At 47.0% G+C, this 22,887-nt stretch overlaps 2 protein-coding genes across 5 annotated transcripts in view; one reads left to right on the top strand and one right to left on the bottom strand.

Moving 5' to 3' along the window:
* UGGT1 (UDP-glucose glycoprotein glucosyltransferase 1) overlaps positions 1–281 on the bottom strand; it is a 48,989-nt gene extending 48,708 nt beyond the window's left edge. The window contains exon 1 of the mRNA XM_037406540.1: positions 77–281. The gene's annotated coding sequence lies outside the window, so the exon portion shown is untranslated. The remainder of the gene's footprint in view (positions 1–76) is intronic.
* Positions 282–1,391: 1,110 nt separating this feature from the next.
* On the top strand, positions 1,392–22,434 carry SAP130 (Sin3A associated protein 130). Of its 4 annotated transcripts, none has more exons than XM_037406391.1 (21): positions 1,392–1,476; positions 2,202–2,319; positions 3,071–3,306; positions 3,911–4,069; positions 5,207–5,318; positions 6,790–6,914; positions 7,742–7,866; positions 8,463–8,613; positions 8,815–8,905; positions 9,197–9,301; positions 10,342–10,483; positions 10,751–10,872; positions 13,433–13,735; positions 14,746–14,920; positions 16,125–16,229; positions 16,999–17,360; positions 18,751–18,999; positions 19,281–19,406; positions 20,321–20,424; positions 21,100–21,213; positions 21,437–22,434. In XM_037406391.1, exons 2-21 carry the CDS (start codon positions 2,208–2,210, stop codon positions 21,593–21,595), a joined length of 3,177 nt encoding a protein of 1,058 aa, XP_037262288.1. In that variant the 5' UTR covers positions 1,392–1,476; positions 2,202–2,207; the 3' UTR covers positions 21,596–22,434. The 4 variants fall into 4 exon arrangements, with proteins under 4 accessions (XP_037262288.1, XP_037262289.1, XP_037262287.1 ...); XM_037406392.1 differs by having other exon boundaries at positions 14,743–14,920; positions 18,754–18,999; XM_037406390.1 differs by having other exon boundaries at positions 14,743–14,920.
* Positions 22,435–22,887: the final 453 nt, after the last annotated feature.

Here is a 22,887-nt window from a genome sequence, read left to right as displayed (position 1 = left end):
GTTTCCAGGCCGTTTGTGCAGGCTGTGTAAGGCGCAGGTAATGGCAGAGGTGGAGCCCGTGTCTGTCGTTAATTACCTGGCAGCCTGGCCGGCTGGAAGGGGGCCCGCAGCTGTGCAAAGAACAGCTGCTTTCACTTGCTCGTTTATTCGCAGTGTAAACGTGAGGGGAAATCGAAAGCAGCATGTGGCAGATAATAAAACCCAACTGGTTTTTTAATATTCTCTGTGCCTTTTGGCAGCTGTCCATGCAAACTCCCTCTGAAGTGTCCGTTTTCCAGCCCCCAGATGCCAGCTCCATTTAGCCATGCTCTATGAGCCGTGTCCCATTACCCTTGCCACCTCCTGGGAACGCTTTGTAGCATTACTGTGACCTTTTGGAGCCATGGGGATAGGGGAACAGAACTGTTCATCTTGTCCAAGAGGTGCTGAGCCAGAATAAAGCTGGGAATCCAGCCGGGCAGAGTAACTTTGACAAGGGTAAAGGGCAGTGTCCGGACAGTCAAGCCACAGGACAGACCTCATGCCCTGATCAATGGTCACCCTGCACACGTCCAGAACGGGCCCCACAGCTGGCCGTGGCCAAAGCTTCCCCAGCAGCTGCCTACAGGGTTGTTCACAACACAGACCTGAAGGGTTTGCAAGGCAAAGTAATGCATTACTCTAATGCAATTCTGTAACTTCAAGGTTTTCTTTTCTGTTTCATTTTAAAGCATCTCTGAAAACAACAGTTGTCTGTCTGACTTAATCTCTCAGCCTCCAGACACAAGGACTGAAGCGAGAAGTGTCACGGAAAGCAGTGGTATTCCACGCTGCCTGTAATGACGTGTGAGGCAGCCCTGCACGGGCAGCACCTCAGGGTCGCAACGTGCACCGACACCAAGGTTTGGGGGGTTATTTCCCCCCCTGTCCCAGCGAGGAGTAGCTGTTTATGCCAGAGGCCACAGCGGGGTCGGGCGCTTGTTGATGCGGCCCGTTGGCTGGCACAGCTCCCTCCCCTGAACGCAGCAGCGCGGCTGCGCCTCCCGCAGGGCCCGCCCGAGGCAGCCCGGAAGCAGCCGGCCGTTCGCCGAATCCCTTCCCGACTTCGCGGGGCGGCTTGACAGGCCGGGGCTCGGCGGCGGGAGCGTGGCCCCGAGGGGGTGGGGGGGATGTGCGCGCTCAGTGGCCGCCAGTTGGCCCCGCCCCACAGAGCGTTACCCAGGCAACGGCAGCGGCCGGCGGCCAATAGTGCGGCCAGGCGGGGGGCTCCGCCCCGCGCGCGTCTCGCGAGCTTTCTGCCTGCCGGGGCGCGCGCAGGGACTCCATCTCCCAGCACGCCCCGCGAGGAACGCTGCCACAGCCAATAGGGCGGAGGCGCCGGGGTGGGCGGGGCCGGCAGGGGCCAATCCGCCGCGGGCAGCTGCGGCGGCGGAAGCAGAGCTCGGTTCCCGGCGGTGGCGGCTCAGCGACGGCTGCCGCGGGACGCCCCGGGCACAGGTAACGCCGCGGAGGGCGCGCCCGGCACCGCCTCTCCCCGGCTCCAGAGAAGGGTTGCAGGTGGGGGGGCGGTGGCCGCTGCCGCTGCTGCCGCTGCTTCGGGCGGCGGCGGCGGCAGCAGCAGCGAGGGGAGGGCGGGAGTGCGGAGCCCGCGGCCGGCGGCGGTACTGTGGAGCGGGGCGAGCGACTGAGGCGGTGGCGGCGGAGACGAGAGGGGCGGGGTGGGGCCCTGCGCGGTGGCAGGAGCAGGGCGCGAAGGGCCAGGGACAGGCAGGGCTGGGCGGCTGGGACCAGGGTGGGCGCTGCGGGCGGCGCTGGGTGCGGGCAGGGGCGGCCGTGCGCGCCGCCGCGCTGCCGGGAACATCCGGGCCCTGCAGCCCCTCACGGCGGCACGGCAGGGCGGGGCGGGCCCGGGCGGCACGGCCGGCCCTCATTGGCCAGCGCCGTCCTTCCCGCCATTGGCTCGCGGATTTGTGAGGTCATTATCACGGCCGTTCCTCATTGGCCGTGGGGGCCGGTGTCGGATTGGCCGGTGTGGCGGGCGCGCGCCGCATTGGCGCAGGGCTGGCGGTGCCGCTAGCGCCGCGGCCAATGAGCGGGACGGGAGCGGGTGGTGGGGCCTGCCGGGGGCGTCGCCTCCTGCCGTGAGGAGGAGGCGAGGGGCGGGGGCGGGGGGCGTGACGCGCCGTGACGCAACGCAACGTAACGGTCGACGGTGCCCGCAGGCGGAGATGAGCTCGCAGCAGTTCCCCCGCTCGGGCGCGCCGCCCGCCGGCCTGGGACCAGCGCCGCCGCCCATCCCCACCAGCGGCTCCGCCGGGCTCATCGCCCCCGCCGCCACAGGTAAGCGGGCTCCGGGCCCTGCGGGGCCCCCGCGGCTCCCGCGATCCGGGCGGGGAGAGGGCGCGGCAGCCGGTCCGGGGGCTGCCCGGGCGCAGACGGGGAGAACGAGGTGACATCGGCATCGCTGCCGCCTCCCGAACGCGGCGTCAGAGCAGAGCGGCCCCTCGGCCCCTTCCAGCTGTACGCGGTCGCTGCTCCTCCGCCCCGCTCCTGCGCGCTTCCACCGGCGGGGGGGCCGGGGCGGCGGGGGGCTGGGAGCGGGGCGGGGGTCCCCATCGCGGTGGCTGCCGGCCCTGCCAGGGCTCCGGGTTTCCAGCCGGCTGGGGCAGCGGGTCTGCTCGTGGGAGGGTTTGTGCTTGGTCTTCAGCTCGATTTTTCACCTACGTGACATATTAAACAAAGACTTTTTAATGCCACCTGTTTGATGTGGGACTTTATGGTGGCTTCTTAGGTAATTACATATTTTCCAGTGGGAAGAAAAATTAGTCAGACTTTGTCTGGAGGACATGTTTAGGTGGGCTCGTGAGAGATTCCCAGTGTTACGGGGCCCATCAGTTCTGAGGGGAACTGACAGAAGCAGTGCCAGAGTTCCCGGGGTTTTCATCTTCAAAAAATGTATAATTGTAAGGGTGAATTTCTTTTATTTAGGCTGTTCCTGGCATCCCATCTCTGACCTGGTGGGGGACCAATGCGAACTTGTTAACCTATTTTACCTTTTTTCTCAGAGTTCCCTTTTTCTTTTTTCTGCTAGTGAGTGATGAATCAAGTCGCGACTCAGAGGTTGCTCCTAGAGAACACATTGGCTCTGGCAGCTCTATACAACCTCGAGAAGAAAAGCAAGAACCAGTGGTGGTTCGGCCATATCCACAGGTTCAGATGTTGACGCAGCACCACCCTGTCCAGTCTGGTGCCCCGGTGACAGTGACAGCACCACCAGCACATTTGACTCCAGCTGTGCCACTTTCCTTTTCGGATGGACTTATGAAGGTAATGAGGAGGTTCGCGATTCGTGGGGGAAAAAATACAGTTCATGTGAAGGGTTAGAGGGTCAAGCAAAAATGAATTACACTGAAAGCTTCCCTGCATTTGGTTCTTTGGCTTTCCTTGCGTGCTTCTGCAGAGTGTACACTGCCTCATGGGTTTATCTGTCCTATATGATAGGCTAAGGATCTCATAGCGTCATAGCATTATTTTTGAGGAGAATGTTTTGTCAGTCTCTGAAGAGAAGAATGATTTCAGTCAGGTTCTGAAATCTTCCCTTTTCTCTGCAGGAGTGGATGAGAATACCAAATTAACTGTTAATGCCTGGTGTCTGTAGGGGAATACCATACCCTTAACAGATTCCACTTGTGATTCATGCTGTATGTTAAAAGTTGCTTATTTCCAGTACAAAAGATGCCTTTCTTTGTGCCTAATGAAGATGGAAAAGCTCTAAATGACCAATATCCTTCCTTTCCAAATACTTAGCCATAGCTACCCTTGCACAAAGCTGACTTTCTGTCCAGGCTTTGACCCCCAAAAAATGGTTTCTGCTTCACCACTGCGCTGTCATTTGGAATTGCCAACATTTTTGTCTTTGTATTTCTTGTAGCCTCCCTTGAAGCCCACCATGCCCAGCCGGCCCATTGCTCCTGCTCCACCCTCTACTCTCTCAGCTCCCACAAAGGTTCCTGGGCAGGTCACTGTGACTATGGAGAGCAACATACCGCAGGCTCCAACAATTCCTGTGGCAACAATCAGTGGGCAACAGGTCTGGTTTTTGGTTTCTGGCTTTTTTCTCTTCCAGCTCACTACATGGTCAGATCAGTACTAATACTGGTACAACTGAGGTCGGCTTTTGCAGCAGGAAAACAGAGAGAGCAGGCTTCCTCCTTCGGTGGCTACTGGTTGTTGGATCAGTTCTGCCTGCAACATTAACCCTCGGTCTGTTATCACTAGCTCTTTAGAAAGCTGCTGATTTGTTGTAATTGCCCAACTGACGTAGCACAGTGAGGCTGTGACAGCAGAGCTGCATCCAAAAGCTGCTGTGCAGCCGAGTCTTTCCTTAAAAGCTCCTGCTGTTTCAGAATCACTTGGGAGAGTTGCTAGTGTAGACAAACTGCTGGGCTTCATCGCTGCAGTGTTCTTTAGCTCTCCTGGGAGCAGATTAGAAGAGACTGGTGAACAGCTCATGGTTTTGCAGTGTATTCTTATTAAAACCCTAGTGACAAAAATTGAGGGGGGGTGTGTGTAGATAATGCTTTAGAAATACTTTTTTTTTTTTTCCCCCTTCTAATTTTGACTGCAGAGCCAGTCCATGTGATTTGAAACCAGTTTGCCTGAACACTCATCAGTAAATCTCTGAAGTCTCAGGGTTCAGATGTAAAGTGCCTTTAGGTGGATTTGAATTAGGCTGGCTAAATGCATGCAGCAGTTTCAGTGAACTTGTACTTTTATTAATATTCTGGAGAAGGCCAGAATTAGAATAGATTTAGTCTGTTACAGCATTTGCCAGGTTCCCACCATTCTCTCAACTTTACTGGAGAGGTGGTATGAATCTGTGCCTTAAATGTCACTAATGGCAGAAGGGCCATCTCTCTGGCTGGCATGTGGCTGACTGCTGGCTGGCCATCACCCATGTACCAACCAGAAAAAATTTATCAATGAAATGGATAAATGTTTACACCTTCCTTCCACAGTGTCAGCAGGCTCTGTAACTTTATCCTGTAGAAACACCTGCCTCTTTATGCATTCAACTTGTAATGCATCCAACCTTTGTACACCAAGTATTTTTGTAAAAATCTCTTTCCTGTCTTTGGGGCTGAGATACAGTAATCGTGTGGCCATTGAGTCTCATCTGCACAGTTCATAATTTATTTTGGGGTTTGTAATTTCTTTAATTCTGCAGGGGCATCCTAGTAACTTGCATCATATCATGGCTACCAACGTGCAGATGTCTATCATCAGAAGTAGTGCTCCTGGGCCTCCACTACACATTGGAGCTTCTCACCTACCCCGAGGTAAAGATCGAGCTGTGTGATCCCTGACCTTTGTTCACAGCCTCTCAGGGGAGTGCATCCAGCCCTCGCCTCTAAAGTTCTCCTCGCGGCTGACATGGCTAATACTTCAGCTGTTAAAGCTGCTAGCTTTCTAAGAATTATGTTGCCTTCATCCATTTAGGGCAGGACTATGTGACAGTGTTTGAAATGCTGGCAGATACCAGAACGCCTGTTATTCTAGTTCTGCGCCATTAAATTGGTGAACACTTTCAAGAAAAAGCATACACTGGTGTAGACTGACTTGTCCTACAAAACGTCCCACGTGTTCTTGGTAGCAAGTATCGCTCACCTGTGGCAGTGGCACCTGAGCAGCTGTGAGGCCTATTCTTGTACCCACCTGTCGCAGGCTCACTCGTGCGTTTTTGTGCGTGCTAACGTACCACATTGTGTGCATCTGTATTTACTCTTGAGCTGAATGCTGGGGATAGCTACAGGGTCTTGTCTCCCAGGATTTTGGTTGCTATGACTTGCAAAAGACGAGATCCGCCCCTTAAAAGCAGCCCTGTGCTCAGTATGGTCTGTGTAATTTCTGACTTATGCGTTATGGGTTAGGTTTCTAGTTCAACTTCAAACTGAAATAAATTCAAAGTATCATTTATATTTGTATTTCCTTTCATATTTGATGTTATTTGGTCAAGTCAAGAAAAACAAATTGACATAAGCAAAGACCTGATCCTCTTTTATGAGAGTAGTTGGAAGGACTGTGCACCTTTATTTGCAGCTGAAGTAAAATGTAGTGTACTTGACTGGCTTCTTGTGCGACAGCTGCCACAAACTTTCTATTGTCACTTAGTGCATTTTTTTCTTCTTTTTTTCTTCCTGCTCCTTTTCTCTCAGCTTGAATATTAATTTTTGAGGTAGTAATTTCAGTTAGGGGCATCTACAGAAGCTGTGCAGTCTAGTTAATCAAATGATTTCAAGGCTATTTGCCTTCTGCAGTAATCTCTTATGATCAGGAGACAGCAAACATTATGCAAATTAATCAAATTGCAGGGTCAAAAGTTGTGGGGTTTTTTTATGTTTTGGGTCTCCTATTGCATGCCTATTTCTCTTCTGAACTTCATCAGATGCAGTGAGATTGTTGGTGTCAGGTCTTGTTGACACAGGAGCCCAGTAATCGAACTGAATTACTTCTGCTGGCTTCCACAGCTTGTAAAAGATTGGATTTGCAATACAAGGTTGCTATAGGGGAGTAAAAAGTATCAATAAAGCCAACTCAAATAAAATAATACTGACTCTTCCCCACATATTTTTGTGGACCTTATGTATATTTGTTGTAAGCCTTACTTTTAAACCAATGTCACCTGAACTGACATACCTGTGAAGTACAGTAAAACCGCAATGCGTAGCAGCTGGTGTCAGAGTCTGTCTCTGTGGTCATATGGAGCCGTTGGGGTGCGTGGTATTTTAACATGCTTGCTTTGTTTCCCAGGTGCAGCAGCTGCTGCGGTGATGTCCAGTTCTAAAGTAACTACAGTCCTGAGACCAGCTTCACAGCTGCCAAATGCAGCTACAGCTCAGCCAGCGGTTCAGCACATCATTCACCAGCCGATCCAGGCAGGTAGCACCCAGGCAGCTCAGCCAAACGCCGGCCACCAGCTCCAAGTTTCTCCTGGCACTTAATTGTAATACATAACCTGTAATTGCATTATTTGCTGGGCTGAGGCTACTATCAGCTCTCTTCCGGTTCTGTTTCTTGGCTACCAGTTTCTAGATTTCCTTTGTAATTTTTAAATGGTGTATTTTTCTTTGTGCCAAAAATTGGGGTTTTAACTGTCTCCAAAGTGCTTAGAAACTGGGAAGGTAAACTCAAGTTTTAAAGTCTGAAAAGTCTGGTGCAATAATGCTCATGTTGATGTATTCTTAAATATATGTATTGACACAGAATTTTTAAAATACCTCATTTTAATATGCTTCTGTATTTCTCAGCTTATGTACACATAGGAGGGGAAGATTGTAGCTATCATCTGCCTCCAGTAGTACTGGTGTCCAGTATTAGGATAAAGGGTTAAACATATTTACTTTGTGCTTTCAGTTAGTATCCCGATGTAATCCTTTTTGACTTCCTGTATATACTTGGGTTAGGGTTTCTTTTTATTCTGAAGGGAGCTGACCTTTGTGTTTTATTTCCTGAAGACCTTCATGGGATCCAGTCTTGTTAACTTTGCTGATTACTGATTCCTATGATGTGCATACTTTGAGAACCAGGACAGATTGGCTTAGGAGCTCTCAGATCAATTCAGAAAGACTGGAAATGTCTTAGAATGCCAAAACTTGGGGATAAGATACAGAAAAAACAGTTTTAACCAAGTAATTCTTAGTTATTTTCTAAATAGTGGAATTTCTTTTCTGATTGTGTCTGTCTGTCTGTCTTGTTTTAATAGTCTCGTCCTCCTGTAACAACTTCAAGCACTATTCCTCCTGCTGTGGTGGCAACTGTCTCAGCCACGAGGGCTCAGTCCCCTGTTATAACTACAACGGCAGCGCATGCTACAGAGTCAACGCTCAGGTAAGGGCGCGTTCAAACCTACGGTGCTCTGACTTTACCGAGGCTGCAGGAAGGGGAAACATACACGTTCACCATCCCGAGCTGATAATCCTCTAGATGCGGGATGGTACAATACAAAAATAGTGATGCTAGCACAGCGCAAATGCTTTCAGTTCTGTGAAGAAAAATTACTATAAACATGAACTGTTGTTCTGAGTTCTGAGAAGAAAAGACCTTAATCAATCAGTTTTGAAGTCCCGCTTCCTGGGAAGCAAGAGTTTCTGTGGCAGGAACTTGTGGCTAATTTGGCCTCGCTTTTTGTTATGAAGACATAATGAAAAATTGCACCTGAATGTTGACAAAGCATCCCTGACAGAATATCTCTTCTATGAAATGGTGGGAGTTACTGATAAGTCTGCCCTCTTAGGTGGGTATGCAGGGCAGATGGGGACAGAACAGTGTAGTTTGGACTACTTGTGCTGCTTTTACCATGTACTTGATAGCAGCACTGCTTGCGCAGTGGAGGACACCAAGGCCTGATGTGCGTCCTTGTGTTTTGATCTTTCATATTTAGTATCTATGTGGTTGTCTTTATGATTGTATTTCTTTCTTTCCAGTCGACCCACACTGTCTATCCAGCAGCACCCGCCGTCTGCAGCTATCAGTATTCAGCGGCCCGCGCAGCCCAGGGATACAGCTACTCGGATTACGCTACCGTCTCACCCAGCTATAGGAACGCAGAAGCCACAGCTCCACACCATGGCTCAGGTAAACTGCAAGAAGGAAAAAAATCTCTTGCTGCTTGTAGACGTCTTTTTTGTTTGTATCTTGAGGGCTAAGTTTAAACACGGGAAAAGTGTTAGGTTAGAAGGTCACGTTCTTTACAGTGAATGCAACGTGATTCCATACTAAGTATATAACTTAAATGTACTAGTCTTGTAACTCAAAGGTTTTCTTTTCTTTTCATAGAAAACTATTTTCAGTACTGGTACTCCAGTGGCAGCAGCAACAGTGGCACCTATTTTGGCAACGAATACCATTGCTTCAGCAACCACAGCGGGTGAGTATTCATAATGCTATTGTGGGAGAGTTGTGGGGTGTGGGTTTTGTTGTTGCTTTTTGTTGGTTTCCTCCTTGAAGATGGAGCCTGAAGATGAACTTCTGAGGGAGTTTTTATTTCTGGTGAAGACTGCATTTGGAACTGCATGAGCAGACTTCAGGAGGGGAATTAATGGGTTGTTCAGGGAAGTTGTGGGTTGGGGTTTTTGCCCTCTTTATTTGGGTACAGATACACTGGTGTGATAGGGCTCCATAGAAAGATCTTGTATGGTTGTTTATTTTTCTCCTTTAGGTTCTGTGTCTCACACCCAAGCGCCTACAAGCACCATTGTCACCATGACAATGCCCTCCCATTCTTCGCATGCTACAGCTGTCACGACCTCAAACATCCCAGTTGGTGAGTGATTTCAGTTTTAGAGTGTGTAAATGGTGCTTCAGTTTTTCTGTTTATGCTGGCAGTGTTTGTGCGTATTAGCAAATTAAGGAGGGGAAGAAAAGCAATTCAAGCCAAGAGAAACTAACAGGTCTGCTGTGGCATAACTTTTTTTAATACTAGGAAGAAATGGATGTTCTAGGAGGAGGAGGTAATGAAATGACTCATTAACTTATCCAGTTGAATTTTTAGACATACTTGGGCCCTTTTGGCTTTTCAGAACCTGCATTGCATATACAAGAAGTTGTAACTACTTGGTGGTAGAATATGGGTTTTGTAATTGATTTTGTAAGTTCCATCCTGTGCTTCTTGAGGCGTTAGGTGTAGTCTAGTCGAGTTTGATTAGTGTGTTCATCTGGAGGTAAAACACTAAGGTCTAAAGGGTGGGAGCTTTATTTGCCTGGGTGTGGAATCTGCCTGACATGTTTCCTACAGAACTGCATGTTTCCTTCTGTTCTTCTGTGTTTTTCTGCTGACCTCCTTCTTGTTCTTTTTTTGAATTCTTGTTATATCTTTCCCTACCGTAAAATTTCCAAAGCGTGAAGTTTTTCAGTGTTTCCTGTAAAGCTTTTGTAGGTGTTTTCTGTGTGTACTTGTCTGCCTCAATCTCATTTCCCTTGATCTCTGTCAAGTTCTGCTTTGAAAACTTGGATAAATAAGTTCTTGACAGCAGAAAGGATTGGGCTGGTCCTAAAAAATGCACCAAAAAAATTTAACTTCATTTGAGCACTCAAGTAAATGACTCTGTTAGCAAATGTAATTTGTATATGCACTTATAATATCCATTTCTTCTGGTACAAATTGATGAAAAATGCTTAGTTTCCCACATTCTTTCTGCTTATTGAGGAAACCTGTTATCTGTGTGGTTAGGAAACCTTCTGGGGGTGGGGTGGGGTTTTTTGGGTTGGGGGATTTTGCCAGGAGAATTGATCTTGCCTTTGCAGTGTTTACCTTTCTTACATTCTTCCTTTGACTCAATTGATTACGTGTTTGTCTTTATGCAGCTAAAGTGGTTCCTCAACAAATCACACATACTTCTCCCCGGATCCAGTCTGATTACACAGCAGAGAGGAGTAACCTCATACCCCTCTCTAGTCACCGGGCATCTCCAAACCCAGTAGCAATGGAAACCAGAAATGACAACAGGTGGGGAGATAAGAGCTTTGTGACTGAGAGTGTGTGTGAGTGGTTTTTGACTATCGTGCTGCTTTTCTAGGTTCTGATGTGCTGGAAATACTGTATTTTAAAAACAGACGGGGGGATTTGCTAGTTTTGAATTAATCATGATGGTTGAGATACTTGATAGCTTATGACAGATGAGATTACAAAACTCAGGGAGTGGCCCACAGGCAGGGGCTGAAGACAAACTGTTGAAATTGTGTGTGTAACACTTGCTCTTTTTGATGCCTGTAGGCAGTCGGTGCCTGTCCAGTTCCAGTATTTCTTACCGACATACCCACCCTCTGCCTACCCTCTGACTGCGCACACCTACACCCCCATCACCAGCTCGGTGTCCACCATTCGCCAGTATCCAGGTAAGACCAAGCTGGCGTTGTTCAGTTGTTAGTTCATGTACGAGCTTCAGTGATGGGAGAAGCTAAGAGGCTTTTCTGCTTGATTCTGACAATTTGTTACAAAGAGTCTTTGATGATTTGTTGGCTGAGTGGAAAGCTTGTGGGGAAGGGGTGTTGAACTGCTCAGAGGCCTGTCTGCTAAATACAGCTGATAACAGTTTTCGCAGGAGTTGTTTCATATTTGATATCCAAGGGCGTTTATCTCTGTAAGTAAAAGTTGTGGATTATACAAATCAAAACAGTTCACCTCCTCCCATCACAGAGCTGGTTTGGTTTGTTCTTCATTCCCTGGCGCTCCGACAAGGCCCTTTTAGTCTCTTTCCACATGAGGGTACAGTTTGAGAGAGAAACGAGAATCAAACCCAGAAAAAATAAGCTCTGTTGCACACTTTTGCATTAGTATTCCATTAAAAGAATGGAGCATTTAATGTTTGACCTGTTGCAGTAATTTGCAGACAGTCAAAAAAATAATGTGTAATGTTGAACCCACATAGTCAACCCTAACTTAGGTCATTCTGTGACAAAATTTGGAGCGCTTGTACCTTACAGAGTGGTTTAGGACTGTTCTCTATGTGGTAATTCCCACAATCCAAACTGTAGAAATACGCCTGATTTGGATTTTCATGGAAATGTGCTGGCAGCATCTTACCCTACGGCGGTATAGGGGGAATTGGGAAGAACTTGGAGGCAGCAAAGCCCGTTTGCTGAATAGGAAAGTATACTCAGTGGATGAGTTACTGGGGCCTGCTCTTTCTGTCATTGAAATTCCAGTGAAAATTTGCAAGTCTTGGCTATACCTCGTGTCAGGATTTGAGGTGTGCTTCAGGATGATTAAATGACTTGCAAAAGGGATGGGTGAGCTGCTTCTGTACCTTCCTGTACTTTGGCTGAAGGTTTTTAAGGAGAATGTGCAGGTGAGTGGTGGTGTTTGGTGTTGGCAGCTGTGCTTGGGGCACGGTGACAGAGCCCCTGACAGAACATGGCTGCAGACTGTCAGGAGTTCCAGTCGCGGCAGCGTTAGGCTACCATCACCCCAATAGGCTAATTTTTAAAAAAGCAGATGTAGGTTCTTAAGCAGGAGCTCATTGAGAGAGGCATTTTGCTTGTCAAAGTGACATGAAGCAGTAGTACTGTGAAGGTACTATTTGTGGCAGTAACTGGTGACAACTCAAAGCAGAGGATTCAGGGTATGAGGAGGGACATGCACCTGTGCTGAGCACAGCCAGGTGAGGGCTTAGGTAAAAGTGCAGAGGAGACTTCTGAAAGATCACTGAGATAAGGAGCATTAACGCAGAATTTTCAGGAAGTATGTTGTCTTTGGCTTTCCAGATGCTGGTTGTGTTTTATATAGTATCCCAAAAGGATTTTGTTGAATAGAAAGTTATGCAACAAGAATGTTTCGCATAAGGTGTTCCACTAAGGGAATTAATGTGCCGTGCTTTGTACAGAAGCCATTTTCAGAGACCTGGTGCTGAATTTCAGTTTTTTGACGGCGGTTTTTAGAGTGTCGTGTCAGCACAAGAACTTGATCGAAATCCTGTGACATTGACAAAAACAGCTTGTTCTGTGATGAGAGGGCTCTCCATTGTTAGCAGGCAAGTCCATTGTTGGCAAGTTTGTCCTTGCATTCTGTGCATGGCTGCAGAAATTGTGGTACTGTCCTGTAAAGACTGGAAATCTGGAGAGCTGGGAACTGCAGGTAGTCTCACAGTGTTGTGAAGGGCTGCCTGGGAGAAATGGGTCTGTAAAGGTGGAATCGTAGTTGCTTAGAGCTGTAAATTCAAATAAACGAATTGAACTGCTTAAAAGAGGTGCTTTGTTGGCAACATTGTTCTGCCACAAAAATATTTCATGTTCGTTTGAGCTATGGGATCCAGCCTATAATTTTAAGCCCTGTTCTGAACCAGATAAGATTGTACTCGATTTCAGAACAGTTTGTGCACTTGCACTGAGGAAAACTTTTTTTAATATGTGTCTGGGGAAAGGGGATAAGGAAGTAAGCCCTGTTGTAAGGTATTACACCTGAGTCTCAGCTTTCTCTGCTTGCTTTTGTACAGGCAAAGGTGAGGAGTTTTTTAACTGGTGTAGCAATAAGTTCTGTGGAGAGACTGTCTTTTGAAAAGGAATGGCTTAGGCTTCTGATTTTTTAATTTTTTTGGTTTTAAGCAGAGAAAAAGCTGAGTGTTGGTACTTAGAAGTATTGTAAAATAAGCGAGCAAAAATAGCGCATGGCTTTCTAAGACTGGAGCCTGGGTACAGAAATGTAATGTGAGTCTAGAGTTAAACTTGATCTTTTCTCTCTTGTTGCATTTTGGAATAGAATGGAAATAAATAGTAATGCTTAATTCTTCTGGCGGACACTCTGGCCTCTCCCCTCTCAAACTGTACTACTGCAACAAGCAGGCTGGCCAATTAATTTTCCAAAGCAGAACAGTGTTTGGAAGTGCGTGTGTGAGTGTGGTGTGGGTGCCGAGCAGCGCGCAGGGCCGCTGTGACGCGGTGCTTGTGTTGCTGCTCCCAGTGTCAGCCCAGGCGCCCACCTCGGCCATCACGGCTCAGACCGGTGTCGGCGTGGCCTCCACCGTCCACCTCAACCCCATGCAGCTGATGACTGTCGATGCCTCTCACGCCCGCCACATCCAGGGCATCCAGCCAGCACCAATCAGCGCCCAGGGCATCCAGCCAGCACCAATCAGCGCCCAGGGCATCCAGCCAGCACCAATTGGGACGCAAGGACTGCACCCCGCTGCACCAATCGGCACGCAGGGACTGCAGCCGGCACCAATCAGTGCTCAGCAGCCACAAGCTGATGCCAAGACCTCAGGTAAGAGCAGCGGGCACAGCCACCATCCCTGGGCACAGCCACCGGCCTGCGCTCCCATGGAGCCGGCCTGTTCTGTGTTTGCTGTGGCTCACAGTCATCTTGGCAGTCTGTGTGGCCCAGCAAGGGCACTGAATACACTCACACGCATGTTCTCCCAGCAATTTTTTTTTTTTTCGTACATCTTGATTCATTTTTTGAAGCATGGTGGGTGGAGTGCGTGGGTGGCCTTGAATGGGTTGCTTCCGCGGAAAAGACTGATAGTGCCTGAGCTTAAACAGTTCTCTACCCACGAGGAGAGTCTTGTGGGAAAAGTCATTTACAAATAAATGATGTTCTCCAAACTATTCTGCTATGCGTTAGATCACAGTAGCACTTAACATACGGCCAGGTACCTTCAGCAGTCGGTAACCTGACCTTGGACTGCGACAGAAACCATCTTTCATTAAAAATGGGTCTGATGAAACCCCAGCAGCTTACTGAAGAAATGGGATACAGCAACCAAGAGAATGTGCTGTTGCAAAGCTGGCAGACGTATTGCGTGGTGAATTCCTGACCGTCTAAACACTCTGCATCAGTTGGTTGGCCAAACAGGCTTTGGCAGGAGGTCACAGTGTAAACACAGCCGATGGTGCTTACTTACAAGTGGCATGTATTGCCACATAGACTGTACCAGGTGTGTTACTCTGTTGACGCAGTTGTTGGTGACTAGCAATTTCTGTGTTTTCTATTTCTTCTGGAAAAGATTATTTACCTAGCAGCAGTTGTTAGGCAGGAGGTGGTTTCCATCTTCCCTGCAGAAGGTTCAGTGATCAGATTGCTTGTAGCAAAGGTATTGCTTACAAAATAGCCTGAAGGTGCTGCGGTTAAAGATTGAGGGAGTCAGGGGAGCGCGGACAGCGTGCACTGGCAGACACCTGCTTTGTCACCAGATTTCCTTAAGTAACTGCTGCTTTTTCCTCTCTGTGTCTGTTCTTCTTGTCTGCTGTGTCAATGTCCATCCTTCCCAGCAGTAGTCTTGGCAGATGGAGCCACCATTGTAGCCAATCCTATTAGCAACACATTCAACACAGCTTCTGCAGCAACTACAGTTGTGCAAACCCATAGCCAGAGTGCCAGTGCCAGTGCACCAGCCCAGGGCTCTTCCCCGCGCCCCAGCATCCTCCGGAAGAAACCAACCACAGATGGGTGAGTAGAATTGAAGGTGACATGTGAATGACGCGTCTGTGCAATCTAGCCTGGCTAAACAGAGTCATTTCAGTGGAGATACTAGCAGATTATTCAGTCAGCAGTAGTTGTGAGTAACCCGCTGATCTGTGAAACACCCTTTTCCTCCCCCAGGGTAGGATATAGCTCTCTTTTACTGTCAGTAATAAAATAACAATGGTTTGTCTCTTAGCTGTTGAAAGTGACCTTTGGAGGGAAAGTGGATTTGAGGCTTTCTTGCTTAGTGTAATAAAAACAAAGAGTTCATGATCTACTAAAATTAGAATGGTGTGCTTTGTCTTCAGTGCTTTTCTTGGAAGAATATGTGGATGAGTAGAAAGGATAGGATTAGTACCCTGCTGTGAAACTTGATTAGGAAAAAGGGAGGGAGTAACTTAAACTCTTAAAATATTTTATATTGTCTGTCTGATTTTAAATGCATGAATAAATAGGCAGTTTTAGAATTAATAATGCATGTCCTCCCCACTAAGGACTGAAAACATTTGCAAATTGTGTTCTATGAGACTAAAATTGCGTGTTTTTTTTATTTGGGTGGAAACCATTTTTAAGGCAGAGAAGCTGCAGGCTGTAGAACTGAAACAAATTAAAGCAGCAGAGGTAGATCACTAAAGAGTGTTTCCATTTGAGACACTGATTATTTTGGACAACGGTTTGACTCCCGGCCCCACAGGAGTCTCAGGAGTCTCTAAAATGCTTTTCTGTGTTAAGCCCTGTGCTGCCTGACATCCACGTTCAGGCCTTGAGGTCTTGGAGTCAGGCCTGGACACAGTCTCCTCCCACTAAACAAGGCAGGTGCCTGTCTGAGCATTGTTAAGTTCCAGATGATTTGCTCGGTCTTGAGATAGCAGCGGGGGGCAGTGGCGTGGGCAGTGCTCCCTTCACCCCCTGGAGGCCCAGAGAGATGCTCCGACTGGCAGGGTGAAAGTAAAGCTGGCGTTCTTGGAGCTGCCCTAAATGGTGGCGAGACTCGCTGGAGCAACTAATCTTTTTATCTTTGAAGACAATAAAACTTAACATCTGATTTGAAAAGTAAAATGAGACTCTTTCTGTAGCAAGTCAAGTTATGCGAAAGACAGAGCTGTAACTCATGTCCTGGTTTGGGCAAGAGAGGGTCGATTCCTTTGCTCTCGGTGGTGGGGATCTTAGATCTGTGTGTCTCTTGCAGGCTGGCAGTCCGGAAAAGCTTAATTCCACCCCAGCCACCTGAAGTAGCTAGCACGCGTGTCGAGAGTACTATGCGAAGCACATCTGGATCACCAAGGCCTGCTGGGTAAGACTTTAGGAAACAACAAACTGCATAGTAATAGTTCCATTATATTTGTTTGATTTGCGTTCTTTCGCTACTGAAGCAGTTTCCTTTCTTTTGGGAAAATTTTATCTATTTGGAATCTGTCAGTGTGATGACTTGGAACAGACTTGACTTGTTCTGCTGTTGCAAAGCTGAGGCAGTAGCCTTTTAAAAGCTGTGGCTATGAGCTTCCATATAAACAAACAAAGAACCCGCTGCTGTTGTAAAAGAGAAGCCTTAACTTTTTTCTGTAGTACTTGGAAGTTAGTGCTGAAGAAAGGTAAATGGAGCTTCTGCCCTGCTTCATTTGAGATCAGTGGCTTTACAATTTACTGTTTTATAACAATTAGCCACAGTGGGAGCCTCTTGCAAACAGAGGGTGGGGAGCAGTACAACTTTGTGTGAAAGTTCCTCTTGTCTGCATTGTGCAGCTGCCTTGATACTTTTACAAGTATTTCAAAGTTACCTGGAATTAGTCATGAGATTGATTGTTACAGTGAGTGGAACAGAATATCATCCATAATAAATACAGAGGATTAGAAGGAGAGCAGAGGAGGAAATGTAACTGAGGTGACACCGTCTCTGTTAAACACATGAATGAGCCAAGGGTTAGTTGCGGGTGCAGGAAGAACTGGATAGTCTGAGTGCAGCTTGGCCCTTTCACTTTGATCTAGGTCGCCATGACTGAGATGCAGTTGACTTCAGCTTGGTTTTTTTCCTTTGTTTTGTTTTGGTTTTTTTAACATTACAGTGCCAAGCCAAAACCTGAAATTCATGTGTCCATGGCCACTCCAGTCCCTGTGTCTATGGAGGCAGTGTCTAACCAAGGTGGGGAGCAGCCCACCATTGCTGTCCCCCCTACCTCGCAGCAGCCCCCCTCTGCCATTCCAACAATAATCGCAGCAGCCAGTCCCACATCGCAGCCTGCAGCAGCACTGTCCACCATTCCAGGAGCTGTCCCAGCCGCTCCACCAACTTCTACCACAATTGTGGCAGCACCTGCTCCTCCATCAACCATGAGTGGTGCGCTGTCAGCAGTGCTGGGTCCTGCCGTACCGGAGATAAAAATCAAAGAGGAGGTGGAGCCTATGGACATCATGCGACCGGTGTCTGGTAGGTGGTGGTTAATCATCAGGTTGCTACTTTTGTTGTTGAGACAGTGGAGGAATTAAGAGCGTTTCAACACAGCCGTCCTGAAGATGAAATCACATCTCTTCCGTGGTAGCACCAAACACCAGTTAAAAGGTTCCCTCATCCCCTGTCACTTAAAGTTTTTTCTCTGTCCTCTCCCTAATCTCCCATGAAATCACTGTGACTGCTTCGTTCATGTTCAAATGATCCAACTCCAAAGAGTCGGTGCAAATTCGATGTTTAAAACACTCGCACACAGCAGCAGTACCGGTGTATTATGGATCAGTTCAGTTAACTTCTGTTTCCTTGCAGATCCTACTGTTCAGGTCCAAGGGCCTGTCTTGTATGTGAAGAATTAGTGACCAGGGTAGGATTTCATAGGGTACTCCTGTGATTCACTGGTATTTTTCTCTAGGACTTCTTAAAATATTAGTTATATTGCCTTCCTTATCCAGCTTGGCCATAGTTGCTATCATATGGCACGATCAGTAAAGTTCAGATCCTTATGGATCTTGGGTCAGGCACTCTGTACTGTGGCAAAATGACACAAATGCATCCCACATGCCTGAGTGTCAGAGTTCTGTTTTAGTTGTTGGTTTCACCACTCTCCTTCAAGTTGTATGTTGTCCTGTGAGGGAAGAAGCTGCTTGCTGCAGGTGTCTCTGGCGCACAGCAGATAGCATTAAGCTCTTCAGGGTTCTTTTGTCGCTTACTGGCAATTGTGGGTATGCCAAATTGTCAGGTAATCCCATCCCAGAAATTTTTTGCTGTAGCCTTAGTCACAGCTGATTGAGCTTATCCTTCCAAGTGTCAAGGGGTATTCCCTCAAGCCAGCCGCTGCTCTGCTGCCCAGCGTCAGAGGCATGTTCAGTGCTGCAGTAACTTACTGGTGCGATGCTCTTGACTTGGTGGTACAGGCAGACCCTTGCGAGGAGAGCACTGCAGGCTCAGTTTGCTTGCATACAACTCTGCTTTTATTAGTAGGGGAAAGGAACTTGCTTGCTGTTGACTGTGATCCACGCTGGATTACGTACAAAGATACCTTTTTTGCAGTAACGCAAGACACATTAGCATGGATTCCTTTTTGTAGCATTAAACTAATACAAGGTTTAAATATGAAGGAACTGAGGGACAGTTGTCTCTGCTCTCATTCTTACACTAAAGATCTTAGCATATAGGCTTTTCCTAGCGATTGCTGCTGGCTTAATGTCTGGCCTTCTATGCATATGGAGCTGAAGTGCTCATATACTTCATGCTCCTCACAAGGCGCTTGAACAGGAGCTACTGTTGGAGGTAGTGTTCAAACAGTGTTAAGTGTGTTGCATTTACGCTGCTGATGGTTTGGGTTCTTGTCCTCTTTCCTTCCCCTCAGCAGTCCCTCCTCTGACTACAAGTACTGTGTCTCCATCTCTGGCGTTGCTGGCCAACAACCTTTCAATGCCTCCAAGTGATTTGCCACCTGGTGCCTCCCCGAGGAAGAAACCCCGTAAGCAGCAGCATGTCATCTCCACAGAGGAAGGGGACATGATGGAAACCAACAGCACTGATGATGAGAAATCCACTGCCAAAAGTTTGCTGGTGAAGGCAGAGAAGCGGAAGTCTCCTCCAAAGGAGTACATAGGTAATGTCATTTCTGATGTCTTTGTTTTCCCAAGTCAAGTGTCTGTTTCTCAGAGAAGGTGCTCTGTCATTCTCCCACTTCCTAAATGTAAATAAGAGAGAATCCAACCGTCTGTTCCCCCGCACTTTCTGCATAGTGATGTTAAGGGAAAACGACCTTTCTCAACACGTAGAGCATAGTTTTGTGTGGGGTGGTGCTTACTGCGGGAGTTACTGTGTCACGCTGATCAACTTTCACCTACTTAACAATAACAACACAGTTCTCCCTGGATCCTTTTCTAGATGAGGAAGGTGTAAGATACGTCCCTGTGCGTCCAAGGCCGCCGATCACGTTGCTCCGTCATTATCGCAATCCTTGGAAAGCTGCTTACCACCACTTCCAGAGATACAGCGATGTCCGGGTAAAAGGTCAGTCTGTTGCTTGTCGTTGCTTGTACTTTGACAGTCCCATTCCTCTGGGATGAGCCGCTTCAGCGCACCTTCTCAGGGTGCTTTAGGAGCATTCTTAGCTAGCTGCTGTTGATAAGCAATCCCACAAAAAGGTTTTAATTGCCATTTGGAAAACAAGGGTTGATCAAGTGAGCTAATGAGTTTCATTAGCTAGATGTTGCCTAAATCTCTTTCACTCTCAAGATGGAGGAAAGAAGGGAAGAACACTACGTACAATTAGCTGTAATTTTGTAAAAGAAAAAGTCAAATGGTTATTGAGAAAGCTACTTATGTACAGCGATAGAAACTTACTAAAAGTAATCTTTAAAGAAATGACATGCTACAGTGATATGTACTGCAGTTTACTCTTCAAATTTTCTTACTCCCTAAGAAACTTGCCAGGTTAAAAAACATTCTGGATTTAGTGTAACTAGTCTTGTCAACTAACAAATGGACTTTTAAAGATATTTTTTTTTTCCTAATAGGTGGAAAATAGAGATCAGATACTAGTTTTTAGGCCTGTTAGCTAGTATCTTCAGAATCTGTAAGCAGATTGGATTTTTACAACTATGTAAATATATCGAGGAGGGAGTAGATACGTATTTCAGTGGTAAAGGATGGACCTCTTTTTGAGGCACTGAGCACTACATTCTTTAAATGGGGAGAAAATGGGATATAATACAATTTTTCTGGAAATACCTGTTAATAAGCGAAAGCAGCGGTCAGATATATGGCAGATGGGTAGCTGTTTTCCTGTCTGAATCAAAACGTTGGTCATACTCATTTATTAGGATGTATGGAGAGCAGGATTTGGGTTCATGGTTTTGTTTGAGAAGAGAGGTCTGGGAAACTCCTGAAATTTAAATAACATGTCCTTATGTTTGCGGTGACAGAAGAGAAGAAGGCTATGCTACAAGAGATTGCCAATCAGAAGGGTGTGTCCTGTCGTGCACAAGGGTGGAAGGTCCATCTCTGCGCAGCACAGCTACTACAGCTGGTAGGTGAATGGGCTTGGCAGCTCCCTATGGCACGGGGGAACACGGAGTTGCGTAAGACAGGAGGATGTTTTCACAAGCTCAGGACATGGCCATTGGGAATACCGTAAAGGAGCTGGTGTGTAGTGCCCAAAGGGAGTGGGACGTGCTTTCCCCTTTCTCAGGAATGTGGCGTAAGTGGCTTGGAAACTTAGTGTTGATTTTGATCCAGACATAAGAGCTGATGTATTTTGTACAGATGATCAAAATTGGCAACTCCCTCCTGCTGATGCACAGGTCTGAAGAAGCGTCTGTTTGGGATGGTGCGGCTGATCTGAGGAGGCAGCACTGATCCACATTCCTGGATGCTTCTGTTTCAGGTTGGGGGTGAGGTAGGTGCTCTGCATTCTAGCACCAAACTCCCCAAAACCTCTGCATTCCTGGAATAGTATTGTGAGAAATAGGGGAAACAGTTCTGGTTAGGGTCCATGTTTGTTCAGAAGTGGAGCGATACTGTGAACAGGATGTTAGTAAGATTGATAGTGCCACACTACATCAGAGGCTCCATCTTCTGAATTACTAACATGAGCAGCTGAGAGAGGAATGGATTGTCATCTTCTCTGTGTAGCTTTCTTAATGTGGGCGAATGTTTTCGGGCCTCGTGGTGAACCTTCTCATGAAGTGCTGATGTCTTTTAGACAAACCTGGAGCATGACGTGTACGAGAGGCTGACTGCCCTGCAGGAGGGACTCATTCCGAAGAAAAAGGCGGCGACCGACGACGACTTGCATCGAATCAATGAACTGATACAGGTAGGCTCCTGTGGCTTCCTGACCCAGCAGAACTGCTTTACCCTTTGTTACAAAATACCCCGCTGTGGTTAGTAAGAGCTAACGCTGGCTTATGAAAAAAGAAATCACATAGGTACACTTACCATGTTTCCGGTGTCAGCGGGTACAGGCAGTGTTAGGAAAAGGTGCAGTGATTGCTTAGACTGGGCTATCCGCTGTTAATGACAGCTGTGTTTCATTTCAGGGGAATATGCAGAGGTGTAAACTGGTGATGGATCAAATCAATGAAGCTCGAGACTCCATGCTAAAGGTCCTGGATCATAAGGATCGTGTTTTGAAGCTTCTAAACAAGAACGGAACTGTCAAGAAAGTGTCCAAATTAAAGCGGAAGGAGAAGGTCTAAAGCCAGGAAAATGACTCTGGAAATGGAGAACGTGTACAGAATGGAGTTGAACCTTTTTGTAGTTTGGGTTTATTTTTAAGCAGAGCATCTGAATAAAAAAGGATGAGTTTAGGGAACAGATGGCAACAGATGGACATGTGAAGCCTGGTGACCTGAAGGGATTGTCACTGATCTGTCATAATGAACAAAGATTTCTCTCAGGCTCATCCCTTTTTAAAGTCTTTCCAGTCCCATTTGTTTAACCCTCCTGATGTGTCAGTGCCTACTAACTGGAACTAGTAATGCGACGTGTGGTGGACAGTGCTCCCCTGTTCTACAGCAGAGGGGTAAATGTACACAAGGTGTGTATACACCTGTAACACAGGAGATTCTGCAGGGGACACCAGGAGGCTGACATACAGGTATCAACCCAGACAGCAGCCGTGCCGCAAAGCATTGAAAATTGCATCACTCTGTTACCCCAGTCAGTTCTTGTTCTTCTGACCTTCCAGTGTCTGAAGTAGCCTTCTTAAACCAGTGCCACTGCACTAGGAGATCTGCCGCCACATTCAGAATCTCCCATGGTTCAGAAGTCCTAGCTGTCAAGTTCCAAAAGAAAAAAAAAGGAAAAAAAAAAAAAAAAAAAAAGGAAAAAAAAGGAGGAAAAAAAAAAGGGGGGGGGAGGGAGTGATTTCAAAGTGATTTTGTAGCGTCCGTGTGTGTGTGTCTGTGTTGGTGCTCTGGGATACTTGTTCTGAAGTACCTCTTGCAACAGAGGACTTCCTGTAGCTGGTATAATGTTAATTATATGTACCACATACATCCTGAAAACATTAATAAAGGACTTCGAGGTTTTTGTATGCGAGTAGTCTCTATACCTTGAGACCAGTGAAACTATTCAACCTGTAAACTCAGAAAAAAGTTAAAGCCTTGAAAGGAGCCTTTTGGGGAGGAGAGGCAGAATGTTGGAATGTTGTCAGCCTCGTGCTGTGAAGGGAAGAGTAAATTAATTCATGATTCAGCTCTTAAAGATGCAATATTAATTGCCCCCCATGCACTTGTGTGTTTAACTTTTTGGAAAGTGTGCCAAATCGGGTCATTTTTAGTCTCCACAGCAGGAGGCTTCAGTTGTTTAATGAACTAATTCTGTTTTAAGAATACTTGTTTAACTCATCCAGTTACAGGGCTACTACCTTGACTTTATTTGGAACTGAGTTCTTTCAGAAGTTAGCGTAGAAAAAAAGGTATTTAATTCCTTATTTCTGATACTATTTTTTTTTTTTTAGAGAAGTAGAAGGTCCATATATGTAGTT

This window comes from Falco rusticolus, chromosome 13 (genome assembly GCF_015220075.1).
Source record: "Falco rusticolus isolate bFalRus1 chromosome 13, bFalRus1.pri, whole genome shotgun sequence".
NCBI lineage: Eukaryota > Metazoa > Chordata > Aves > Falconiformes > Falconidae > Falco > Falco rusticolus.
This window is presented reverse-complemented; position numbering and strand designations above follow the sequence as displayed.